This window comes from Pleurodeles waltl, chromosome 4_2 (genome assembly GCF_031143425.1).
Source record: "Pleurodeles waltl isolate 20211129_DDA chromosome 4_2, aPleWal1.hap1.20221129, whole genome shotgun sequence".
Lineage (NCBI taxonomy): Eukaryota > Metazoa > Chordata > Amphibia > Caudata > Salamandridae > Pleurodeles > Pleurodeles waltl.
In genome coordinates this window covers 966707494-966725973 of record NC_090443.1, presented here as the reverse complement: position 1 = coordinate 966725973, position 18480 = coordinate 966707494, and the positions used below count along the sequence as shown (strand labels likewise).

The 18480-nt window shown below is 41.3% G+C and overlaps 1 protein-coding gene across 6 annotated transcripts in view; it reads right to left on the bottom strand.

The window, feature by feature from the left end:
• Positions 1 to 18480, bottom strand: part of RNF220 (ring finger protein 220) — a 539236-nt gene that overhangs the window by 69611 nt on the left and 451145 nt on the right. For 4 of the 6 annotated variants that reach the window (XM_069232801.1, XM_069232798.1, XM_069232800.1 and 1 more), the window contains one exon: positions 5579 to 5700. In XM_069232801.1, coding sequence (XP_069088902.1) covers positions 5579 to 5700 — 122 coding nt within the window. The remainder of the gene's footprint in view (positions 1 to 5578; positions 5701 to 18480) is intronic. The other 2 variants (XM_069232799.1, XM_069232802.1) reach the window with 1 other exon arrangement.

The window sequence follows — 18480 nt, the reverse complement described above, 5'->3', positions numbered from 1 at the left end:
TGGTATTCCTCTAGGATACACAACATAAGGTCCTCTACGTGCTTCAAGTGCAGGTATGCTTGATTTTTTAGTAGGGCAGTAGAGCTGGGTATTCGCCACTGTGTGGCAGTTGTCTTCCCAGTTTCCTGCCCACTGCTTCCCTTTTGCTCTCCTTTTCCAGCTGAGGGTCCATGAATGCTGGTGATATGGTCCCTTTTCTCAGCTTAATATCAATGAACCTGCCCCAACAAGTCTCTGGATATACTTAGGGTCCTGAGTGAATGCCGTATATTTCTTTTCTGTGCAGGAAATCAGTACTTATGAAAATGCTGACTGTGAGAACACATCCTTACCCTGTTGGGTTATGCTTGGTAACATGGGTAGAAATACATTTTTTTTCTGCACGCTGTGCTGAGTGTTTCAAGAAGAAAACATATTTTCCTTCTCTACCACCATTTTCACTCCAAAGGTATCGACTGCTTTTCTTCGCCAACACATGATATGTTGAGATGTCATCCAGAGGGGATGGTCTTGGGGTGTATGTGCCTGTCCCCCCCCCCCCATAGGGAATTTGCCATGACATCCTCTCATAAAGTTTCCTCCTTGGGCATGGGAACACCTGTCTCCCCCGAGTCAGCCCATGTAAAAGTATAATCCTAGTTTCCCATCTCTGTGTCTTATTTAATTTCCTGCTGGTTTTCTTACTTTTCTGCAATGTGTGTGTCCTGTCCCTGCTTTTTAACACCTACGCTTTGGATCCTTGTATGGGGCCATAGTTTCTTTTAAAGCTTTTTTTTTTCCAGGTTAAGCTTTCTATTCTCAACCTCCAGTGCCCTCTTCTCTGTCTTGACTGCGACAATGTTGGAGGTTTTGCTGTCCCTCTGGAACTTGACATTTGTGGAAGCCTGCCCCTTCCTCCCTCTTCACACTCAATCACCTCACCCAGTAGGAAGGCAGTCTCTTGAACTTCAACTGCAAGATTTTTTGGCGTTGAGTGACTGATTTTCTGTGACTCTACAGTTTCGCTTGAAGACTTGTGCTTTTATGGTCTTGAGAGGTAGCCTGGATGTCTTGGTTTCTTGACACCAGTGAGGGCTTTTGGGCACGTGGCAATCTAGTAGGCTTAGAGCATTTTCCACGCTGTTTCCTAACCTCAGGTTAATATATCCTCCAGGTCTGTGTCTCAGTGATTCCCCGGTCCTTCCTCAGCATCATTTGAGAAACCTATTTCCTCAACTGACTGAGCACCTCTTTTTTAGGTCCAACTGCCCAACTATCCAACTGCATTTATTTCTATGCACTAGCGTCTTGGTTTTAAACAGTGAACACTGAAAACAGACCTCCAATTTATGGTCTCTTGGGAGGCAGAATAAATGGATTGGATTTCATTTAAACCCAACTTTTCGAGGCAGTTCGGGCAAAACTTAATAGGCATGCTTATACTCTAAAATGACTTCACATAAGCTCAAGAATACATCAAATCCCTTACCCTCCCCCTTTACCAACAAACGCTGAAAACCCTCACTCCAGCATTGAGTGTCCATTTCAGTGACTTCTTTCTAGCACTTTCCGTTTTTCTCGTGGTCTTCATGAATGTCTTCGACAAAATAGTTGGGAGCTCTCTCAATGGGCCTCCACAGCCAATGGTGGAAAAAAGAATCTAAGATAACGAGCACACACATGGGTATTGTGAGGTGCTTCAAATGGGCAGGTACTGTCCAGTACTGAGTACCTCCATTTCCTTAATCTGATGTAGAGAGTAGGATAGCAGAACTTCTCAGCCCCGCTGCAATACATTTAATTGGAGAGTATCAGCACTTCTCAGGAGCAAACAGGTACTCTAAGTAGCGAGTGCCTGCACTTTTATATTTCTATTTAAAGCATTGGTATTATGGGATTATAATCAATGTCTTACAAGGGCTAGAACTATGTTGATGCCTACTCGGTAAAAAAACAGGAAAGTTTTACAACAGAAACAAATCCGGACCCATCCACTAAAAGGCAGAATTGTGCACAGCACGTGCAAATAGAAGACATTTCAAAAGTAGTCTTCCTCTGCCTATTTCCTCTACACATTTTCCTGCCCTCCAAGCTGACTCCATACTACATCAGTCAATTATTTATCAATGGCAAACTTTGCCAACATAAGAGAAACAGGCTAGGGCCCCTTAATAGCTAAAAGCCAGGTAAAACATGTGGGTATGTAAAGAATATGCACCTGGACAGCTAGGACCTAGGAAAATAGCCTGTTGCGTCAGTTGCTACCATCCCAGAGCCCCGAGACACTACACAGGCAAATGCATATGGAATTAAATCCACACAATGAATCTAAATGCGATAATTTGCATAATCAACACATGGCTTGAAAACCCAAATGGTTTACTGTCCCAAAGGCTAAAAACATTTATGCTCCAGGGTCCATGATCTGAGGGACAGTTCTCATGGACCACCCCTTTTATAGGAATGCTCTCCGAAGGCCTTTAATTACAGGCAAGAAAGACAGCCCACAACAGACACTTTTTTAGGGGAAAAATGCCAGAACAAAGTGATACTCAAGGTTGTATCATAAAAATGTAAATCGTGCCTAGGTCCTCCAGATACACTGGGGTAAATTTTATGGCGGTCCCTCAAGAGGCAGAAATGGAACTCATTATGGGGCCCCAGTGGGCCCAAGGCCACAAGAACGTCCTCCCAGAGCCTCCCTTTCACAATCTTAACATCCCTCGCATCCCCATCCTAGCATCTGCATGTGAGTTTGGTGAGCGATTGAGCAAGGCTTCTGAGTATGAATCCTGTGGTTAGACATAAAGGTGCTTTGGTGCTGCTTTCTATTATGTCCAAGATGACGCTTGAAATCAAACATGATATTATTAAAATAATGTGGGACAACAGCAAATTAAAAAGCAAAACTTACATGGAACATGTGTGATACCAATCCAAACATTAGAAAGAAAGCAAAATGAAAACATAGGGTGTGGAGCAAAAGGGAGACCAAGGCAAATAGTGTGGTCAATAGCTATAGCATTGCTGAGAGTGAGCGACAATCGACAGAGTAACGTTAACAGCATGGACAATATCAAGAACAAAGAAACCAACAAGAAAAAAATAAGAAGGCCAAAACAGTGTGGGGAAACAGTGGAATGAAAACAAATAATGTTAGATAACCGCGAGATATCAGTGGCACGCAAGCAGTCAACGAGCCCCAAGTAAATAGTCCCGTGTGAACTAAAATCTAAGTGTGAAAAACTGTGACTGCAGCAGCAGCATCTGTAGAACACTAGAGAGACCAACGCTTAGAGAATGTGAGCAACAGAGGCCACATCTAACAGTCCGACCTAAATCACATGCCAGGGAACACTGAGCAGAACACAGAATGCCATGTCTGAGGCAGCAGAATCGACCAACCAGGATTTAACGGAAATGCTTTCTCACTGACATGGTCAAATGTTTTCACTTATGTCTTTCTATCATTTCTCCTTATTCCCATGGTGCTGAGGAAGTTCGAGATGGACAGCGCTTATAAGGTTCTGATTGCACCATCATGACCAGGAACCTCTAATATAGTGGCCTGCTTACACTGTCCACCTATATAGTTCAAAATTCATCCCAAGCTCCTCTCCAGATGGGACGGGCAGGTTTTCCAACACAACTATACGCCACTCAGGCTGCCAGCTTGGTTTCTCACCACTTAGATTTTGTTGGTCTCAATGGTCAAGCTGCTTGAAGAGAGATATTATCTGAAGCACCTGTTACAACAAAGCGTGTAACACTAGGTAAAAGAGCTGTTTGTGGAGCAAGGACAGAGGGCTTAATCTTCTATCAATACAACCCATCAGGAACCACCATAATTACTGTATATGGCCCAGAACAGTCTCAAATACTCACTGGTCACAGTTCACTTGGCTGCAATATCGAGATTTAGGATCGCTGACAATGCATTGTCATTATTCTATGAATGGGGGCTTTAAAACAAATCATGAAAGGCGTTTTATGGGCTTTCCCTCTTGTGCCATAGTATTTAAATAAAGTGATTAGTCAGTCGACGTTACTTTCTTTGGACTCAATCTATAAAGCACTTCTGAAAAACATCTCATGGCACACTGCACTGTTGCTGCCTCTCACGTCGGAAAGTATATTTAGTGAGGCACAAGCATTCACCATTAAAGAGCAATTCTTCTGTTTTCCAAAGGATAAGGTCACCCTAGGCACCAACCTTAGGTTCATGCCCCAGGTCTAATAGGATTTTTCACCTAAATTAACATGTAATTATTAATTCCCAAATCCATTCACATCAGTGGAAAGATCTTGCATTCACTAGATGTCCAGATGCATCAGGTTCTACATACAGCAGCCTAACAACTTTTGTTCTTTGGATTATTTATTTTGGCTGGCCAACCAGGCACAGGCCGTTCATGTTCTAAGCAAGGCACTCATCCTTAGCTGTCAACCTGCATTACTTTTTGCAATAGTAAAGCGAATTCTCTATTTCAAGGAAGAGGAGGTGGATGCTACGAGAGGCACGGAAACAACTGCTACACTGGATTGTCTCAGACATTTGCTATGCAACAATATGGAAACACAGGGATACTTGTGCCTGGTTCATACATGTTCAATGAACTGCTTGCTATTCAGATTCAAGCATATAAATCAATAAAAGACCCAATTCTGGAGCAAAAATTAGTTCGTTATCTGTAACCTAATTTTTCAGCCTGAGTTTCCTTCACAGGTTTACATGCAACCCTTCCTCCTCCAGGGTCACAGGTTCACTATCTAGTTCCTATATCTCTCACACATTTGCTGTGAAATCTGAACTATGGCGCCCTCTCGAGGAGTGAAGAGCGCAGCTCCTCCACCTACCTGGCTGAAGCATGGGTACTATTAACCAAATGCCGTTATTGAGGCGTTATTGGTTATTTCTATTATTTTTTTGTAGGGATTTCCTAGTTTAATGAACAGGAATGATTCAAGAAGGTGAATATATGAAACATCCAACGCTGGAGAAGGGGGTTTGTTCCGTTACAGGAGAGGCAACCCTTCAGCCTACACCAAACTACTATCAGCCCAACACAAACTGACACGTTTTTTTTTTTTTTTTTTTAAGAAGGTGACTTTTTTCACTACTAGGTAGGGCAGCGTAACCTATCTACGTTTTTGGTTTTTGTTTCTTTTTTATTTATTTTTTAACACACCCTTGCAGACCAGGAGTTTCAATGTATGTACACAGAGTGGGCTCAATACACAGTACGTGCCCATCTGTGCTTCACAATATACCATTGTGTTGTGAAGTACCCTAATTAAATTAAAAGTCTTTTAAGGTGTATAATCCAAGATTCAAAGGTCCAGATACCGACAAATCGGCCTGCTTGCTTAAATAAAAAAAAGAAAAAAGAAAAAAAAGAAATCCCACTTCCAAAGAGCAAATACCTTCACAATAAAAAGGTTCCATATGGCAGGGCAGTATTCCAGCATAAGAGATAGTGGCAACTTTAGGAAACTGTTAGTTTACATGCTGCTATGTTAAGGCTAAGGTAGAAGAGTGAGAAGGAGGAGGAGACAGAAGAATTGATGCTGGCAGGAGCAAGCCCTACGGCAGTTCTACCTGGGCGAGGCACAGTTCCACATGCCTACTCATGTCCTGCTCTGATCCGGACAGAGGACGACTGCAGAGCGGACATACCTGGCCCTCGTCTTGCTTCCTCCGTTTCATTTTCCCAATCCGGGCTGCAGCACAGGGAGAAAGAAAGAAAGCTGTTAACTTCTATATCCCCACATACAAAGTGCTCTCACAGGTAAAATTAAAGCATGGTAACAGAAACCACTCACAAGCGCCATCTTAACATAGCTATTGAAAAAAAGCCCATATCAGGATATATACATCTCCAACAAGATCCCATGCAAATCACACACAGGGCCTCTCCCTGCAAATACAGATATTAAGCCAATAAACTAACATCCATTAACAATAAACAGTAAGCACCAAAAAACCCACTGAAACTGCTGCAGAAGAAAAATATACTTGCAGCGTCACTTGGAGAGCTACAAAATAAAACTATATTTCAAGGCAAAATGTTTAGAGTTTCAACTGCACGTGTTTTATTAAATCACCCTCCAAAAAGGCACCATACGCCACACTACAAAAGGAAACATCTGAAAAGCACTAGGGCTCCATGTAGACTCCGCTGCTAGAAACAAACTGCACATGCAAATAAAGCAGTAGACCCTCTGTTCAAAACAACCACAGATAAAATCCTACTTTCTGCCAAAGCAGTTACCACAAGACCCACGTCCCATATCCTGTCCACATCACTTGGCTTGCATTCTCACTTGTAAGACATTTTCGAACAACCTAAGCCACAGCCCCTACTTAATAGATATACTATCAAAATAAAAGTGATAGTGTAATGTTACATGCATAACATGCCTACACAAGCAAGCACAAAGAGCAATTATCAACGGGAAGAGGACGCATCTCCTGCATTCACTAAGTCAACAACTGATGAAAAACTGCAGAGCAATGACGAGAGGGACTCAAAATGGGAGGATGGAAGAGGAACCCACCACACCCACAACCTCGGATCTTTACAGAGCTTTCCAGCAGTGACAGTACTAGCGGCAAGTGTCGTCACTGCCAAACTTGCTGTGCAAACATTATTTTCTGGGATCTCTGAATGGGTCAGCTTTATGCATTTCATATTTTTGATCACCACAGAACAGCATTATGGTAAAAGGGCATGTAGCTTTTATCTTTGATAACTTCAAGTGTTTAAACGCCTTAAATTTGGAATAGCCACAGAAGCCTAGCAGTTGGGGGAGGGAGGTTAAGAGTATGATACATGACTAACTGGGACGAGGAGAAAAATAAGGACTGACTGAAAACTAAAAAAAATAGTAGATTAATTAGAAAGGGAAGAGAAAAAGGAAACAAAGGCAAGAGAATAGACCAGCTAATGCTCGAGGCTATGCAGAGACGATGCTTCAGGAAACACACAGACTAAAACAGACGTGGCAGTACCGATCTCCTGTCACATTCGTGAGAACATGTTACCAGGCTCTACCTGCGACTCCAAGTCATGAATGTGGTCATTGATGGCAGTAGCCATAGACGCTAAATTTGGCTATCGCTTTCAATTAGTACACCAGAGTTGGGGCACTCTTCATGGCAAGTTGGCAGGCGGGAAACTCGTGCACAGCTATCCCAAAGGTGTTGTAGATCAAGGAACATGAAAACTGGACAGCAGCAAGCTTAATTAATGGGGACAGATGCGGTCATCTGCAATTAGCACTCTGATCTTCCAACACACACTACTGTCTCACAGGCGAGGCTCCCAAATCTGCTCTAAACGGAAGAGATTAGGCAGAACATGATCAAGACAAAAGGGTCGGCTATGGCAGCAGCACAAAGGTGTGATCGATCCAAAGCACAGTATACAACTAGGTTCCATAGGATATCTCGCCTCGGTCTTAACTAAACTTTATGTCCACTGCTACCTTTATCTCCTTACAAGACTCCGCTCAGTGTCAGACACTTCCAATATCCCTTAATTTTCAGCTCTGGCCTAGAAGCCCTTGCCTAATAATTCGCAGACAGAACTTTTGCACTCAAGCATCAGAAAACAAAATCATAACCCAGCTTTGTTGCTTGCCCTAACTGTGTGATCAAAAATTTATTTTATGTCCCTTGCTTTCCTTGTCTAACAAATCTGGAAGGAATTTGGAACACCCTAAATAGTAAAAAGTATCACAACATCTCATTCAACATGGAAGCCTAAATAGATTCAATTTGCCGCGCTGGACAAGACTAATTACTCATTCTTTCCAGATCCCTCTTCTCCTCTCTATAGACTATTCTGTGCCAGAAGACCTGTCTCCCCAAAGGTCATACTGGTTTGTGGCATATGCTGAAGGAGCTTGAAACACTGAAAGTTATAGGTGCTAAACAGAGTTTCTTCATTTTGTAGCTAGTACAGTGGGCTATAGCAACCAGTCCGTTATTTTTTTATTTGGCATATAATGGTGCTTATATTACACTATTCTGTACATAACTTGAAGAGCTTTCAGGAAAGAAAAGAACACAGGCACCTGCTCCACCCCATCAACTCCCGGCAGCCTAAACCTGGAGCATCCACCACCAAAATACAGTGTAGGCTGAGGCTGGCTGCCTGTCTATGGGTGATACATGCCTGTCTTGAAGTGCTGATTGTTTCTTTCTAGCGGGCCTTCGGAAACAGTTGTGATATAAAATACATTAAGGCACAAAGGCTGACTTTTAACAGACAAAACAAACTATAAGCCACCATGACTGCCAGGCGTCATGACAGGAAGCTCTGAGGAATTATGTCCTATGCTGTCAAATCTCTTGTTGAAATGACAATTACCCAAGAGGCATGTAGTATAGACACAACCTCTCAGCAAAGTGTAAAGCTCCTACAAAGGGTGGGCAGTGGATTATAAAATGTCCTTTAGCTGGTTATGTGAACATCAGAAGAAACCATTACAATACAGGGAGTCTGTTGCAGTGGCCAAGTTGCGAATCTAGAATCCTGCAAAACTGGTTTCTACTCCCGGCTCCGGCACTTAGTCAGAGCAGGGTGATAAGGGACTAATCTCTTAACCTCTCTGCACCTTAATATTTAAAAATGTTTTCTGTAATTATGTAATATAACATTGAGTATTGCAACCATAATTTATACAGATGATCTAGAATTGTTTCCAGGCTCCTGCTGGTAGAGAGCAGACCTCCGTTCCTTAGGTAGGTTCACACTATCATGCCAAAAAACACAAACAGAAAATAAACAGTACCCCACAGAGAGATACTGCCTGTAGAGCTCCACTGAAAGACAACTACTATGCTCCCTACGATGGTTACAGGAAAAATCCTGAGACAGCCAGTACACTGCAGGAAATTTCTCCTGAGGGAAAGATTCTGGGATTTTCATTAATAGGTACACGGATGAGGAATTCCCATCAGACATATTGTTTGGGGTCAAGGGCAACAAGTTTTCATGTTTATTTTGTCCTTGGGACAAGTAGGCCCAACTCCCTGCACCACAAACCCTTTGGCTGCCAGTTTACAGAGAAGACAACTGCCTGCAGTTGAGGTAATATGTGTGCCTATATGTTAATACTGTTCAAACTTCTATTTATGGTTCATTCAGGGGTGTGGAATTTAATAAAATATCCACTTGTCCATGGGACAGATGGCTTCTTAAATCTACTTGTCCAGTAAAAAAAAAAAAATCTACTTGTCCCTATGGTGCCATGTAGTGTGGCGACAAATTATGGCAGCAAACTCATCATGTAAGAGCTCCGATAATAGCCTCTCTTATTAAGCCAGGGTTACTACTATAGTGGGGCTTAAGTACTTGCAATTTCAATCCCTACTATAGCAATTTCCGTCTTTTGCCACCTTTCTGCAGATCTACATACAGGGGCTGGTGGAAGCAGTAAGAAATAGTTCCAGGGCTGGAATACTTTTGAGTCTGCAAACCTACTAACTTGCAGTGTTGTAAGGACTTTCACCCGCTCTTTTCTAATCTTTTCCCATAATGAGAAAGATTGGAAATTTACTCCTGACCATGGCAGAAGTGGAAGTTCTTCTACGGTTGGGGAAAAAAGTGGTTGGAGGAAAAGTAAACTTGTAAACGCTCAATAGATTTTCACATGAACAAATCTACACATGTATATTTGCTTGTGCAAAAATACAGTTCACAAATATTTTCTAGGAGTACGATTTGCTGATCTATTTCTATAAGTACTTGTGAATTCATGGAAGCCACTAATTCAAAGACATACACCATGGGTGCACTTTTGTGACTTTCTGTAAGAATTGGGTCACTTATCAGGTCTGACATTAACAAAGACATTTTGTTTTTTATTAAGCTTCTATTTCTCTCTCCATCGGCTGGCTTTACTGTGAGTGATCGCATTCTGCTCTTCCACAAGAAGGATATTGGCACACAAAGTAGTTTTGTTGAGTGCCAGGAACTACTGTGGTGTAACAAAACTGGAGGCCCACCCCCTGCAAAGAACAGAGAGCCCCACCCCCCTCCAGACTCCCCCTGGAGAAGTGTGTTGGAAAACACAAATTTACGAAAAAATTGTGATTGCTTGTAACTTTCTGTCAGTAGCCCGTTATTGCTAGGCATAGCATGCTGTGTCCATATGAAGTGCAGGTGGAGCAGACTGCATGCTCATGATATGCTGACACTCGCTTTTGTCCTTTAACATAAATTGCATAGCGAGTTCCTGAACTATTGTACTGTGGGAATTGGAGGGAGTCTTTGAATGTATTTTGTCCAAATTATGTGGTGGTATTCAAATTGATCAAACTGCTGACTATTTGAAATTGTACGGATGCCTCGGAATGAACCCTAGCCGACACTAAATTGTACTCACTCTGTGGGAATACTATTGAATACAATTAAAATTATAAGATTTCTTTTTTTTCTCCATATTTTCTCTCTTCTTATTCAGCTTCTCTGTTACATTTTAACTAGCACTAACACTTGAATCCTATTTGTTATTCCTTTAACTTGCTCAAAAGGTAAAGCATATTGAATTTAATAATTCAGATTTACCCAATAGGTTTAAAGATAGTTAATGAAGTATGTTTCATGGGTAAAATGAAACTGTTTTAAATATATTATCGTCAGTATAAAAAGTAAAAAAAAAAAAAAAAAAAAGAGAAGAGCATACCAAGTTCCTCAAGGGTTGGCTGCTTACAGCAGTCCACCTTCAATCTGTGAGCTTGCCACTATCCAAACTCTGACATTGACCTCAGACCTATTATTTTTGTTTTGTGCAAAAGCCTCTCTTTTTTAGGTTGAACATAGCAACGTGCAAGCGCTGCTTTTCCAACGTGTCGGTATGTATCTGGGCTTTTAACTACGCCCACCACTATCACTTGTTCGTGGGCTTGCCTTTCAAAAATCTTTTCTTTGTGTTGGTAACTGCTTTACATTTGTCCCTCCTTAGGGCGGTTTTTTTACCACCTTGGCCATCGACCCTCTTACATGGATAATTGCACTTTCACTGATAACTTTGACTGCAAGCAAACTTTTTTCCTTTTGTGGGTCTCCTTCACACTCACTGCGGCGCTTTGAAATGCCGTGCTTATGCCAACTGTTTTACTTTTTAGTTTCAGTGTGTGTGGCAAGAAAAGTCCAGTTAGTAATTTTCAACACAAATAGCTCTAACTCGAGCAAACAATTGCATTGCAAATGCTTGTTTATCCAGTCTTTGCCCAAAGTATTTACAGACAAGATAAGTTTCTGAAAGTCAAATGATACTGATGTTCTGTACAGACAAAAGGTGCAAACTTGGGTCAGTGAGCTACAGCAGCAGCGTCCCTATTCTCTGTTCTTTCCTGTTAGCCCAGTGTATTGGGTCTTAACAGCTAGCTCTATGAAAGAGAAACATCCCTGCTGGCTAAAGCTCTCACATCCATGTCTTCCAGTAAGACAGTATAAATGCACATTATCCAACGCCTGACAAATTACTTTTGGCACAAACAGGATGACAGCTGCCTGAAATGCTATTTGTCACTGATCTTGCAGCCATGTCTGAGCGAAAAGGCTAGACTTGGGCCTAGGACTATTGATCTGGCACAGATGTACAAAGCTGTGTTTTATGTCAACAGTGTCTAGGCTATATTTAGCCTGTTTCTTCCCCTCCTGCCCTATAGTTTATTGATCGTCAGAATGGAGCTAATTCGAATCTTTGGAGTACAGTTTAATTGGTTGTCCTGAATTAAATATTTTTGAAATGTCAATGGTAGGAGGACAGATTGGAATCCGCTTTTGTCCTCAAAAGATAGCTCTAGAAAGTGTTTGTCGTGTCTGAAGTGTATCTCACCTCAGCAGGCTTGTTTTTGGGCAGCGTGAAGGAGATCTGTCTGTTCAAATAAAATGCCATGGGGAGCTTCCGGCACCATTAACTTGTAAGTGGGGTGAGAGTCTCACAATTGTAGCAGTGCAAGGAGACAGTGATTCAACCCTTTCACCACGTTAGAATTGGTGATTTTTCTTGGGAGGCATTTAGTCACTAGGCAGCTCAATAATCTCGTTCCTTCTGATTCACTTGACACAGTGGAATCCTAGTTAACAGATGTTTGTTTGGAACCTATGTCTCTCTGCATGATTAGTCTTGTTGAATGTGTAATACTTGTGTCTGTGGTGGATGTGCCCAGCAGCAGTGAAATGTTAAGTTCCGTGCTCCAGCAACAGTAAGGATCTGTGGGTACACTGCATCATGAATTGGCAGGCCTACCCTTTCTGCAGTACGAATGAAGCAGTGCACGAATGTCACTTCTCTTCTAGAGGGCAGGCTATGCATCACCTGGTCTTTAATGGCAACACCAACAAGCACTGGCAAAGCCAATAGGACTCGACTATGCAAGAGCTGTCTGCTTTGCCAGTGAATTTTAGCCATGTTGTTCACTATCGTAGCTGCTGTTCAGCATGGCTAAATGTTAGTGGCATAGAGGAGAGTGGCGTGGAATGGTGAAGAGTGGAGTGGCAGATTGTTGTAATGGAGTGGCATAGTGTGGAGTGCCAGAGTAAAGCGGAGCGGAGTGAAATGGCTCAGAGTGGAACTGCATAGAGTTGTGATGCAGAGGTCAGTGGTGCAAGGTAGAGCTGAGTGGCATAGAGTGCACAGTAGAGTGACAGGGTGCTGTGGCATAGAGTGCAGGGTAGAGTCGAGTGGCACAGAGTGGAGTGGCAGAGTGCAATATAATACCATAGAGTGCAGTGGTGTAGAGTGGAGTAGTGCAGAGTAGAGTGGCGGAGCGTTCAGTGGCATAGAGTTGCATATTGCAGAGTTGAGTGGTGGAGAGTGCGGTGGCAGAGAGTAGAGTAGTGCAGAGTTGAGTGGTGGGGAGATCAGTGGTGTACATTGGTGTAGTGCAGAGTTGAGTGGTGGAGAGTTCAGTGGCGTGGTGGAATAGTGCAAAGTAGAGTGGCATAGAGTGCAGGACTTGGAGTGGTGCAGAGTAGAGTGGCAAAGAGCTACGTGGCAGTGCATGCCATGTTCAAGATTATAGTGTCAGAGTGCAGTAGTGTGGAGTAGAATGGCATTGAGTGCAGCATAAAGAACAGTGATGTACAGTGCATTGGCTTAAAGTGCAGTGGTTAAGAGTGGAGTTAAATAGAGGGGGATAGAGTGCAGTAGGTTAGATGTTTTCAGAGTATAGTAAAGTGGTGTCAAGTGCGCTGCCATAGAGTGCAGTGGTGCACAGTAGATTTGAGGGGCATACAGTGGATTGGCTCGGAGTGCAGGGGCAAAGAGTTGAGTGTTACAAGTGAAGTGCATTGGTGTAGAGTATATTGCCAAAGACTGCAGTGGCATACAGTACAGTGTTGCAGAGTGAAGTCGTGTAGAGGAAATTGGTGTGGCCTAGACTGGAGTGGTGTAAATTATCTTGGCTTAGAGTGGTACAGAGTAGAGAGGAGTAGCATGAAATGGCACAAAGTGCAACAGCATGGAGTAATGTAAAGTGAAGTGGTGCAGAGTAGAGCAGAATGAGAGCGGCATATTCATGGTGTGGTAGCACACTGCCATTACAGACAACACATTTTCAATTGAAATGACTGGTACATTTCCACAGACATACAGTTTTACTAACAAAACTATACAGTGCACGCACGAAAATCTGTGGAAATTGCATCACCTAGTTTAATGATTCATTTTGATCATAATAAAGTATTTTATATTCACAACCACTGACCAATTAATGATCATAAACTAACCAGTTGACATTTTAATGCACCATAAACAGAGCCATACGTTTGCACCAACTCTTTCTTCATCTGGTATACAGCAAACAATGTAATTTCAGCTCTGCAGATCATATACATTCAAAGAACGATTAACAATTACATCATATCCCAAGGGCTTCAGTGGCAACAGGAGATGCAACTGAACATCCATTGCCCATTTACTGCTCGCTGGTGGCGCTTTACCTAAAAGCTACGCTAAGTTGAGCTTAACTAAATATGTCTAGCTTTAAGTTTGTGGTGCCACACTAGAAGCGTAAAAACAGCTGAGCTGATAAACACCAAGTACTTCACATGTTCTCTCTCTTTTTTTGTTTAATTGCCCCAAAACCTTTCTACAGAAAGTGGGAGCCTTCAGTTTCACTTTCACCATCTCTTTTAGGGTCACCTTTTTGCACATTATAAAATGTAAGAGCGCCCTGCCCTCTCATCTGCCATCAAGTCTGCATGACCCTTTTCTGTTCAGCAGGTAGCGGTGTAAGAGAGTGGCACTTAGTAGAAGTGACTGCACCCAGCTATGCTGCTACAAAAGAAGGTGTTGCAAGATTGTGGTGTCTGTTCCTGCTGTTTCCTCGGCTTCTTTCTTCTGGAGGGAAAACTAAACAGAACAAGCGTTGGTAAAGCCAATAGATCCAACTTTTAAAGAAATGCAGCATGGTAATGTTAAGGATTACAAGTAGATAGCATGGAAATGGATATGTATTTGTGTGGAAGCAGAGGACTATAAAAAATTATTGGTGTAGATGGCTCTTGCACGGTCAATCCAGACCTAAAAATCCATGCGGGTAATGACTGCAGTCCTACCATCTTTGCTGATGGCAGAGAAAAAACACGATAAATGATCTAGTTAGCTAAGACACTTTGTAATGCTATTAATGTCATGTGTGTGCCCCTTGCAATTCAAGCTCAAGCAAATGGATTAAACACAGCTGTGTACAGGTCAATAACCTTTTGAGCCCAAGTATACAACTTCTGTCCAGTCAAAACATGTACTCCTGGCTCCCAGCATGTGGGCGGAGCCAAATCCCCTCTCTCCTAGTGATTCTCGCATAACTGTCTGGAAACAGTTGCGCTGACAAGCCAGACCACAAAAAGGAGGTATCTTATCTTAAATATAAGAGTAGATGATGCGGTCAATGAAACTGCAATCAAGTTTAAGAACTTGATTAACAAAATCCACTGGACACTGAATCTCTGCATCTTGTCAATATGATTTCTAACAGGCAATAATTTATCTCAGATTAAACAAAGCTTATTTGCTCACTAGACCATTACAGCCAAATTTGGGCAAAATAGCACAACAGGAAGGATCACCTCCTTCCATGCTCGGGTACAAGAGTTCACTGAAGAGGGATATTAATAAACTATCACCTTGGCTTTGAGATAAGCAGTTGTTTTCTAGGCAATTATCTTGTAATTCTTTTTAGGCCTGCAAACTCTAGTTGGCAAGTCTCTATTTAATATATTTGATGCAAGTATTAGAAGCAAACATGTTTTTTAAAATATGTGTTCACTTATCTCTAAATAGTCCATTATCAAACATCAAGGGCAGAATGCTATTTATTTGCAGCACTAAAACTCTCCACATCTTTAACACAATATTTGCCACAAAGGAAGTAATGCACAGTGCCGGGACCGATGCATTTCCTCTGTACTATTTATGCCATGGTAGTGTCACCCATGTATCCAGATGGTGTGGACTTGTGACTGGGTGATATTTCCACTGTTAGTGGTAGCTACTACCATCATATCTGGATTGTCTTGTTCTTCAGGTGCTTGGATTGTATCTCCTTGAAACTTTTAGTATGGAAGATATCACCACTGTAGCTGTATAGCATTACTCCAGCAATTGTGGATGAAGTTATCCTATTACAATTTTACCCCTGTGTCTGGATGATGTTGCCCTGGAGCTCCTATGCCTTGATGTTGCTCCTTTGTACTCCTTTGTAGATTCTGTGGCATGATTGTCTTCACTTATATCAGGTTAATTATACCTCTTGCCCCCAGGTGGTATTAACTCCTGAACATCCCATACTTGGATAAAACACTTTGGTATTTACCTCTGAAGCAGATATTGCACTCACTGAAAAGCTTGAAAACATTGAATCTTACCCCAGAGTACTATACTGCACTCTAAATATAAAAGATTTGGATTTAGGTGTAAAAAGCACTCCTTTAGTCTTGGGTTATACAAGCTTAGGCTGGCAGAAGGCACACATGAAATACTTAGGGATTTGGATGAATTACATTCCTGAGATTAATGAGAAATGGGTCCTCAACAGAACCACTTCTCTTCTAGACGAATTGTCCCCTAAGTACATCTCTTGATGGGGTGGAATGCAAACTGTCCAAATGCTGGCAAAACCAATTCTAGGTTACTTACTAAGCATGTTTGTGATCAGATTATTTCTTCAAACTATTAAAATTTTTGTAGCAATGGAACACACCAAAAATATGAATGCAAAAGTTGTGACTTAAAGAAACAAAAGGGATATCAAATATCAACACTGTAAACTTCTACAATTTCAGCGTACCTGGTTTGCCAGGACAATAGCCAGTTTCTCCCAGACAATCTAATAACCCAGGATGGCCACAAGCTAAAGTACATTATATATATTTGTACCCACTGCAACCTCTTTAGGCAGCTACCCAATGTGCTCTGCTGTTCATGTACTCTAGTATATATTGGCTCAGCCATTTAAAAAAACTGCACTCCAAACTCAGCATGCAAATTAAACAAATCCATTAGGATGTCCAGCTGGGAAAATAAAAATAAAAACATTTAGGGCATAAAGAATAAATGTGAACATTGGATTAAAAACGAAATATCATTAGTACATAGTGGTGTGGAATTACTATAGCCCGGCGCCCAGTACAAACTGTTTGGGGTCAAGGACAACAAGTTTTCATGTTTATTTTGTTCTTGAAACAAGTAGGCCCAGCCCTCTGCAACACAAACCCTTTGGCTGCCAGTTTACAGGGAAGAGAACTGTCTGCAGTTGAGTAATAATTGTGTTCATATGTTGATGTTGTTTAAACTTGTAAGGTCTCACTGCTCTACTGACAGTGGGTCCGGTATAAAAAAATAAAGTGTGCACATGTTTGAAAAGTTTAACAATATGAGGCTATGTATAATGCTCCCAGAATGCTCCCTGATTGGATGCAAATGTTTGCAGAAGCTCGTAAGCAAGATTGATGTTTTTTTGCTTTCAAAATGAAATGTTCAGGAAAAAACAAAATGTAAGTAAGGACAAAAACATTTTTCTAAATTACTGTGAAATTTGAGGTACTATTTTCTTTGGAGCATAATTAAGAAAAATGTTGATGCATGCTAGTATTTTTAAAAATATTCGAAATGGAAAATCAGTGTAACACTTTTCAACAACATTATAGGAAAGATGAAAATAAACAAGCACTGACAAAGCCAACTGATCCAACTTTGTTCCGGAGTCTTTTGGTGTTGTTCATGCATGTTTTTTTTTTACATGGCCTTTGTAACACTATTGTTGTGGGAGCAGCCTTGCCCTCACCATTGTAACAAACATTGACAAAAAGCAAAATAAAATGTGGCCTCATAAAGCACTGAACAAAACTACTTTGTGTGCCAATATGCTCCACGTGGAGCTCACAGTAAAGCCAGCCAATAAATAGAATTTTAACAAAAACAAAATGTCTTGGTTAACGCCAGACCTAATCAAGGGCACAATTCTCAAAGAATGTCACAAAAGTGTACCCAAGATAAATGTCTTTGCATTAGTCGCTTTAACTAATTCACAAGAATTTACAGAAGTAGACTAGGAAATTATACTCCTAGAAAATATTTGTGAACTGTATTTTAGCACAAGTAATTATGCGTGTGTAGATTTACTCATATGAAAATCTATTGAGCATTTACTTCCCTCCAACCAATTTTTCCCCAACCCTGGAAGAACTTCCACTTTCTCAGTATGTGAAAATATTAAAGAACTGGCAAAAAGCCTTAAAACATGCAAGTTAGTAGGTGTGCACAGACTCAAATGCATTCCAGCCTGAAACTATTGCTTACTGCCTCCTCCTGCCCCAGTATGTAGATCTGCAGACAGGTGGCAAAATAAGCAAATTGCTATAGTGGGGCTTGAAATTACTAATATTCAAGCCCTACAACAGTATTAGCCCTGGCATAATCAGAGAGGCTATTATCAGAGTTCTAATGTAATAAGATTGCTGCAATGATTTGTTGCAGCAGTACATGGCAACAAAGGGACAAGTAGATTTTTTTTGCGGGACAAGTAGATTAAGAAGCAACCTGTCCCATGGACAAATAGATATTTTATAAAATTTCACACCCAAGAACGCGGTAATCAGGAATTCCCCATCAAGCTTTCCAGAAATCCAAACAGGGTTTGGATCAGATCATCTTGATTTCCATAGCTTATTTAAATGAAAATCTGCAATTTCTAAAATGGGACTATTATCAACACCTTCTCTCGGGAAACTGTGAGAAAAACTGAAAAGTCAAAGTTACTTCATTTGAAAGAAAGATTTCTTGCTATGATTGCTCTTAAATTGAACCTGAAGCACACAACTAAAATAAGAACAAACGTTGTCAACCCAAAAGGTAAAAAACATAAAAGAAGTAAAAAAAAAAAAAAGTGTGACTCAAATGCAGGCAAGGGGTGTGTACGAATTACAACATGTAATGATGTATGCATGCACAAGTCATCAGATGTGCATATGCTTATGGAAT